The sequence below is a fragment of the Eucalyptus grandis genome, chromosome 6 (genome assembly GCF_016545825.1).
Source record: "Eucalyptus grandis isolate ANBG69807.140 chromosome 6, ASM1654582v1, whole genome shotgun sequence".
NCBI classification, from domain to species: domain Eukaryota; kingdom Viridiplantae; phylum Streptophyta; class Magnoliopsida; order Myrtales; family Myrtaceae; genus Eucalyptus; species Eucalyptus grandis.
In genome coordinates this window covers 29396698-29405449 of record NC_052617.1, presented here as the reverse complement: position 1 = coordinate 29405449, position 8752 = coordinate 29396698, and the positions used below count along the sequence as shown (strand labels likewise).

The 8752-nt window shown below is 39.0% G+C and overlaps 1 protein-coding gene across 3 annotated transcripts; it reads right to left on the bottom strand.

The window, feature by feature from the left end:
• Positions 1 to 1602: 1602 nt before the first annotated feature.
• LOC104417076 (NAC domain-containing protein 105) lies at positions 1603 to 8017 on the bottom strand. 3 transcript variants are annotated; one of them, XM_039315673.1, is made up of 6 exons: positions 7853 to 8017; positions 6481 to 6741; positions 4812 to 5038; positions 4540 to 4713; positions 3440 to 3734; positions 1603 to 2290 (listed from the first exon to the last, which is right to left on the bottom strand). In XM_039315673.1, exons 2-6 carry the CDS (start codon positions 6638 to 6640, stop codon positions 2022 to 2024), a joined length of 1125 nt encoding a protein of 374 aa, XP_039171607.1. In that variant the 5' UTR covers positions 6641 to 6741; positions 7853 to 8017; the 3' UTR covers positions 1603 to 2021. The 3 variants fall into 3 exon arrangements, with proteins under 3 accessions (XP_039171607.1, XP_010026844.1, XP_010026789.1); XM_010028542.3 differs by having other exon boundaries at positions 6481 to 6706; XM_010028487.3 differs by lacking the exon at positions 7853 to 8017 and adding an exon at positions 7148 to 7166 and having other exon boundaries at positions 6481 to 6706.
• Positions 8018 to 8752: the final 735 nt, after the last annotated feature.

The following is an 8752-nucleotide window of genomic DNA, read 5'->3' as shown; positions in this document are numbered from 1 at the left end:
TCTTATTCCAAAATTAATTATTCGTGTACTTTTTATAAAATCCAAGACAAATATTTCTACTGGTGAGCACTATGAAAATACTCATCACTATCTTTTATATGGATATAAGATTAAGGGTTAATATCGTAAAAAATCTCAAACTAGTACATTTATAATAAATTTATTTCAAACTAATCTTTTAATCACTAAAACCCCGAACTGTTCGCCCCAGTGGCCACCTTTCTAATTTAGAAGGGGGAGGTGGGGGGTTCAAATCCCCACATTCTCAAGGGGGATTGGGGTGAGGACGATTTCATTTCAGGAGTGGGTTTCGACTCCCACGCTCTGCAAGGAGGCAGAGCAAAAGTCTGAAAGTGAGTGCTAGATTAGGATTAGAGTAGGACCGACCAAAAAAAAAAAAACCCCAAACTAATATATTCGTGATAAATATGACATTCATTAAATTGGATTAATATTACGAAAAACCACAAAATAGGTAAACCTATAACAATCAAAAGGTAAAACCCTATATTGGTCTATTCATCAATTTGATACTAAAATTTAACGGAGACTAATAAAGATTAAAACGCCATAGGTTTACCAATTTGAGTTTTTGTAATTAAAATATTAGTTTTGGATAAATTTATCTCAGGCTTACTAATTTGAGGTTATTTGTGTTATTAACTCCAAGATTTATGAACAAGAAAACAAGTATACAGATACCAATATCTTTGAAGGAAGTAACAGTTTATAGCAATGAAAACCAGTAGTTATTAAATGGTGTTAAGTTAAATTAATACTAGCAACTAGCACTAATTAGTAGCTTGAATCTCACGATTAACAAACCCGTGCACACATTAAACGTATTCATATACGAAACTTGCTTGATAAGTGTGTTACACAAATTATGCCATGTTCGACATTTGTCTACTATTTGAATAAATGGGTCTACATGATAAGGTGATACTAATGAGTGCTCTCGAAATTGAGCACGTTCGACATCAAGGATTACACTTCCGATGTCTTTAACAATGGTGTAAAAGTCGATGAGAACGCCTTTTCCAGCGATCGGTGTCTCTGGCCGGGACGTCCCTGTCCGGTGCATCGTCCCCGACCGACAAAATTAATCATGCGTTACCTGCGTTGGCTGCGGTATTAACTAATCATGAATGCTTGGTTTTTTTTTTTTCTCTATTTGGCGGGTTTATCATTCGTCTCGCACGGCAAGCAATGGAAGGACCCTTGTCAGTTGCTTTGTCTCTGCCATGTTTCCTAGTCAGAAGTCTTGTCTTTACTGCTCCTACCACCCCATCAATTTAAATTTCGTTGGTGAATTGCTAAAATAGAAACTAATGGTACGCAGCCCTATAAACAATTTTCTTTAATAAAAAAGCCTCCTTGCCTTGTAGAAGATGTGGAATCAAACAAGCTGAAGGCAGCGACCACTGTTCGAGTATTAATACAACAATGAACTTGCCAAGTAAAAAAGAGAAACAAACAAAAAGAAAAAGACGACAACGAAATCGGTACAATGAAGAACGTCGAGGGACCATAGAAAAAACCTCATAACTGTAGTTGAGGCGGCATCGTATAATCGAAGCAACAATATAAAAAGATGCCATGTTAGAAATTGCTAATAATGTTTTGCAATTTGATGTTTCCTGCTTCCTTTTCAACAACAGTACAAGAAATTTCAGTACAATAGACACAGAACAATCCTAGTAATATTTGACATTGGTAGGCTAAGTACAAGTAGATGGAAAGACAACTTTCCATCATTCACACATACATTACAACAAAGTTATCTAGTCTCCACCCATTTACTATTGTATCCAATCTCCTACTCTTATGGCTATCAATTCAGGTTGTATCCTCTTCCCTATGTACCCTAACCTCTTAAATCAAATGAACATCTCAGATCAGCATAAAGAACATTTTGTATACCTATCCCTGCATATTTCTCCCGCTCTAATCATATGGAGATGCCGTATCTTGATGATACAATTAAATGGCAGGAAAAGAAAACTCCAGAGAGGTAAGGATCAGAACAGGAACTGAAAAGGCAAGAAGCACAACTTCTTAAACATCTTATTTTTCTTATCAGACTTCCGTCTCCTTTCCAATGCTGAAGTATCTTCACTTGTTGAAGCATGGGATGCAATATTTTCGCAACCAGATTGGCTTTCCCCATCTCCAAGTACATGCTTCGGATTCCTTCTATCTACTGCTTTACTTCTTATAGCTGGAGCTGTATTGAGAAGAGAGGAACCAGTTTTGGGGATGTCTTCACGTTCATGACTGGTAAATGATCCTGCAGATGATTAAAAATCAATTTAGTTGCCTTTGCGTGATTCAGATCAGTGAAACAATAGTAAGAGCAATTTCTAGCATTCTAATCTAAGTAATAATTAGTCCAAAAAGAAAATCTAAGTAATAAAAAGAACTAGTGTGTACACTGACCACAAGAAACTCTTTAAGAACTTCAAAGGCATCCATGTACAAAAAGTACTAGATGCACGCAATATTATTTTTGGCAGTCAAAGAAAAGAATCTACATCAGAGAGACAAGTTAGCTTTGCTTCACTTTACAACTGCTCAAGATCTCTTACAGAAAAGAATTACCACTTGACATTAGCACCAGCAAAGCCACAGAAAACCAGTCAAGCATAATGAACTTTACAAAGATCACGAAAATTTAATTAGCATTAACAATCCTTCTGCTGTCTGTCTGATTGAATTGCAGATTCTACACTTCAAGTTGTATAAATTGAACAAAGGAAAAAGAAAGTTCAGTCCTTTCTTTCTTTCTTTATTTCTTTATTATTATTATTATCATTATCATTATTATTATCATTATTATTTTGGTCAGTCCTTTCTTTATGTTAGCTGGCTAATTTCCAACAGTCTCTGCTCTTCTCTTTCAGGGTCAAACAAAACCTGCACATTTAAGAGTTTCAATTTGTTGTTCATGTATTAGAAAGAATCACGGGATCTTCTCCCTGGTATCCCCAGAATCCTGATAGAGAGCTCTTGCTTCCACACAAGTGACTCTTTGGAGAAGAAGGCCCCAACAAGAATAAGCAGGCACACTCTTTCGCATGTATTTCAACAGGGCATCAGTTAGGAACACAGGTTGAAAAGCAGATTTGGAAGGTGAGAATATCACATTATATAACCTTACCAAAAAAAAAAATATCACATTATATAAGAAAACTTTTTCTGTCCTTAAGGAAAAGAGATGTTCTTATAGGCATCTAAGAGCTGTAAGCAAGATAAGCAATAAAATTGCAGAAGTATGCTAATTCAATCTCCACCTATAAGCAGAGTAAGCTATTCTCCAAATTGGAGATCATACAAACACTTAACAATGATCACCACTCACAACAGTGTTGGAACTAAAATATCAGAAGTCAATAAAAGCACTTAATTTGCTTAGGTCCTTTTTTTCTTCTAAAATTACCTGAAGTCACTTCATGCGTTACCACATTGGATGGTTTAACAGTTGATACACTGAACTTAGCATGCTCATCCTTCTTCTCCACCTCTTGGAGCCGTTCAGCCTCAATGTCTCGCAAAAGGGCCAATGAATCAAAACATTCATCTGATGACATGGTCACGCAACTAGAATTGTCTGAACTAGAGGAAGGTGACTGAGGATTTTCAAGATCTTGTAGCTCCAAGAAGCCATCCAAGAGATCAACATCTGCATGCAGATCTTCCAAAGGATGGTTCTGCAGAATATCTGCTGCAACAGCCTGTAATTTCCAAATCTATTATTCACCCATTCATGCTAAGAGAATTTTACCACCTGGCAAGTAGTTCCTCTCCCTTTTCCCAAAGAACAGATATAGGATACAAGCAACAAAGGAGATTAGAATCTAATTTGTTCCAATAGTCATGTGAGAAAATGTAAATTCTATTGAGCAGGAGATTCTCTCAAAAAGTAGGCGAAAAATTGGCATCATTACCATGTTTACAACGCATCAAAAGCTTATCGCAAGACCATCTAAACTCAGCATCCTATATTTAAAATCTTTAAAGTAATTCAATTTAGGTGGATCTCCAAAGCACGCAAGAGCCAATTTTGTGAAGAAAAATCTCAACATAACAAAACTAGCTGATCCCACATAATTGAAGACCATAACGTAACTTATTCATTAGGACATTGAAAAATGTTTATCACCTTCATAAAATAGATGTACACGGAAAACCATGTTATATTTGGAACAGTAAACTCATAGCCAATAACTTCGTCATCATCAGTTGTGCTGACATCAGAAATAATCAAGGTCAGCCCTACCGGGAGCATAATGATAACCACATGAAAGTTGAAGAATAAAACTCACCAAAAGTAACCCTTATGGAAAGACAAAAAACTTCAGACATGTCTAAGTTGTTTTAGCACTTTTCTAATAGAAACCTATACCAACATAATGTATCAACTGTGAATTATTCGACATAAGAGGCTACATATGTTCAAGGTTAGACATCCAGATGCAAAAAAGTTCAGAAGAGCTCAAGAAGCATTCAAGAATAGCTAAATTGGACAATATAATATACCTGGTGGTTGCTTGTGGATCCTTTTTCAGCATTGCTCCTGGAGGTAATGGTAAGAGAAGCAGTTGACAGGTTGTTGTTTCCCCTAGAGATGTCAGAACCATCAAATGTTTGGGCCATTTTCTGGTCAACTTGATGTACATGTTCTTGGAAAACTCTGCATAGACAATTGACCCCCTGCATTTTGCCCAAGAACTCAGAGTGGAGGAAGCAGACTAAATGATAAAAGCAAAAGAAACATCTTGATTTAGCCTATAGCTCAACCGATCCTTTACCTTTGCCCTGGTGTCGCAATTTAACCCATCCCATGTTATTTTGTACTCCTGCATTATCCAATCGGTCTTAAAATCCTCCAAAGCTTGAGGATCACAGAACACGAGAGTTGTTATCCAGCCGCTAATGGAGGAATTTAATGGTACTTTAAGGGGATTCCCTTTGGGCTTCCAGAATCCATTCTCTATAGCTCTATTGTCCTCTGAACGTATCAAGTACCAAATATCTTCTGCATATATCATCTCCATGAGTCAAGCACAATTCTAACAAGCAATTCTTATTTCCTTGATAGGATGACAAATAATTTTCTAAATCAACTACACTTTTCTTAGCACAATCCTAATGAAACCACTTGAAGCATACAGTGCAGTTCCTCTAGACATGCAAATGATTTTTCACTTTACTCAATTTTGTCTCTAAGACACTTTGCACCACCTATTTAAATTTCCCTACAGCTAGCATCGGCAGGTACTATAATAAGATGCATACACAACTTCACGAACCGTTATACATATTCTATGCCATCAATAGCATCTCCTTGACTCAATTTGACTTTGGAAAAGGCGCATGCTTCTTGCCCAAAGCACAAAGTGGTCAATGCAAACACATCATAATAGGCACAAATGCCAAGAGGTCTTCTCAGATTACAATTCCATGTATCATGTTTCATCCTCTTCTTTTTACTTTCTTTTTCTTTTTTCCTTTTTTGACAAGTAAGACAATTTCATTGTACTTCAAAACTTTGCAGATGGACTAGGCCCACATACAAACCCCTAACAGGGTGACACATTCTCTTCTTTCTCATGATAATAAAATGTTACTTTGCTTTGGTGTTCCCTTTTCCTTTTCCATTATTAATCAAGAAATCACAACAATAGAAAATAGCTTAGCTAGCACAGCAATACTAATAAGTATGATAGAGACATTCTGTCTTGTGAGAGGTACTAATAATCTGTATACTTTTACTTGAAGCAGGATCATAGTTGTATCAGGGCACAACTAGCTCTGGACTCCATCCAAATCAGACTCGTTTATTAAGATTCTTGTAATAACTTGAAACATGCCTCTCCCTATTTATGAAAACAGGTTTATCTGACAAGTTACTAATTTAGAAAGTGTGAACGTACAGTGGAGATGCAATTTAATTCTCCTTAAATAGGCATGACGTCCAGATGGATGAGAATTGCCATCCGATGGTATCCAAAGGTAAGAAGCACAGAGGAAGCAAGGAGAAATATGGGCTGAGCCTCAGCATAACAGACATTGTACCAAAGAAGTAATTTTACTCCCACGGTCTCCTAACCCTTGGAAATATTCTGATATGTTGAAGCAGGGAAATCACTTATCTATAGAAGTTAGACATCATGCTGCTCAAGCATTTAAAAGTACCAATTAAACCTAGTGGTTGCATATGGGAAACATGGCATATGGAGAATATAGATGCTTTTGAGCCTTCTATCCTTTGGTGTAGACCCCCGATCAGGTCCAGCAAGAAGGCCAAAGATATCATTGATGAACAGGATTCATAGGACTATCTACCCAAACAACTTAAGAGTCAGACAGTGCAAGCCAGCATAAGGGAATAAACGATGGCAAATTACTCAAAACTAGACATTTAACAGTAGGCGATACCTGAAAAGAGTAAAAATTTGCAAAAAACACAAATCTTACCTGGTAAATTTTCAGGCCGATAGTCGTAGGGATTTGAATCAGTGATTACATTCCGCGGAAGAGAACTTCCACTTAAAATGCACTCCAACAACATGAACAGCTCCTCATGAGAACAATCAAATTTGATATCAGCCAAAGGCTCAGCTGCCGGAGGAGACATGACCACAAAACCACAATTTGATTATGTCTCTTGAGAAAATGCCCCACGACCAAGATGACTTTCACTCTGGAAAAGAGCAGAAGAAAAGTGAAGGCAATGTCCTAGGAGAAAAAAGGGAAGGGAAAATTATTTGATCACCAAAGTAGGGTAACAAGGCAGAGCATGATTACTTCAAATTTTGTAAAGCTAAAGTTGCAATTGGAACTTCACAGGTACAATGGGGATGACCAAGCAAATATAGTTACTTTCTCATAGTTATAACCACATTTGAGTAATCCCTATCATTCAGTCGTACCCACAGAAATCTAAACATGGTTCTCCTCGCATCCATTTTAAGTAAATCATCCTAAAAGTAAGTTGCTGCGTATAAGTTTTTTTAACTCATGGAACGGAGAAGTGGACAATTACAGAGCATAACCAAAGATCCCAGATGATGCAGACTGGACAGACAAAGTTACAGAAGCACGAAATCAAGCAGTTAGATAATCACATTCCATCAAACCTCACCAATCCATCGTGTTAACAACATCACCAACGCAACAATCACAAAACGTTCATGACAAGGAGGAGACAAAGCTTTAAACCCACAAACCGGGCTCAGCGGCACGAATCTTCTCATGCTCTTGGTCTCAACCACAGAACACGCAACATTAATACAAAAGAAAAAGCACAATCCTCAGGACCCAGCTACAGGAATATCCGAGACCCCTAAGATTTTCTAGACAGATGGCCCTCAACTCACGCTCTTGACCTGAAGCAGTAAGCAACAGCGACCCTCATGACTCATGAGTACCTAACCCGGCACAGCCACCCGCCTTCTAAATTCTGCTCTCATCGCTATCGATTCAAAAAACCCTCTCAGACGACGATCGCCATATTCGGAAAACATTTCCACACTTAGAAAGAAAGAACCCCGTAACGCGAGAACCCTCCACTGATCCGAGAACTACATAATCAAGGAAATCCACCCAAAGCTCCGACGAAGGAGAGAGCAATCGATCACTTCCAAAATTAACAAACCCCTCCCCCCCCGGGTCCCTCCCAATTCGCAACTCTCGAAAAGCCGCAATTCACCTCCCCAAATCGCGGGAAAATCCGAAATTAGAGGCGAGAGAGCTCGCGATCGAGTGAGTTCGAGTTACTCTCTCTCTCTCTCTCTCTCGGTTTATTGAATTGCGATCGAAGAGACGGTGATCGAGGGTTCCTACTGACCTAGACGAAGAAGACGAAGAAGAAGAAGAAGAAGAACCGAGTCGCCACCACCCGACCACCTCCTTCGCTTCTTGGCGCAGCTGGTACGAGAAAAGAGAAGCTTAGTGAATTTTTATAGCGGAGACAGGGAGCCGTCCCCGCCCACTTGACCGTGGTTGAGTTCCCCCCCCCGCGCACGCAGTTAAGAAGGCCAATCCCACCTTCTCTCTAGTCCCCCCGCCACCCTCGTCGTCACTCTCTGTGACGTCACGTGCCCGGGAGCTTCATCCCGCCAGTTGACGGTCCGACTACGTGGCGGATCTCCCATTGGCCCAGCTAGTGCGGTGAAGTAGACCCCACCAGGGAACGGATGCATCTCGGCTGTTAAAGATCGCCGAGCCCGTGTAGTACCGAGCGCACGCTGCAATTCCCCACGGTACGCGGTTCGTTGTGGTTCCGAAGAATCTTCGCGCCAATTGGGACACGTGGTGTCGTCTTTTCGTTTTGCCCTTTCGCGACAAGCGTCGCTGACCGAGGGGTGGGGTACCACCTGATCCATTTCCCCACTTTTGAAACTTTTCTTGCTCATTTCTCTCCGTTGCGATCATTTTTTTCCGTTTGGTATTTACACATTTAAGAAAATTTAGCTATTTATAATGAGTTTATCTTACGAAAAATGAATGATTAGAAAAATATTTTTTTAAAAATAATCACTTATATTCAAAAATAAGATTTGCAAAAAAAAAAAATTAAATAAATACGAATCACTTCAAAGAGTTCAGACATTCAATAACTGCTTGTTCACTTGTTTTCTAGAACAGTCTTGCCCAACATGCATCTCACTTTACCACCACCCTTAGCAGCGCAGTTAGCTCAAGCTCTCTCCTCCTCACAAAAGGGAAAAGTTCAAATCTTGGGTTG

Excerpts from the sequence above, each read along its gene's own strand:
- LOC104417076 (XM_039315673.1), bottom strand. The coding sequence starts at position 6,640 with ATGTCTCCTCCGGCAGCTGAGCCTTTGGCTGATATCAAATTTGATTGT. Across the intron at positions 3,735-4,539 it reads GATCCACAAGCAACCACCAG|GCTGTTGCAGCAGATATTCT; the intron begins GTATATTATATT and ends TGGAAATTACAG. Across the intron at positions 2,291-3,439 it reads AACGCATGAAGTGACTTCAG|GATCATTTACCAGTCATGAA; the intron begins GTAATTTTAGAA and ends AATCATCTGCAG.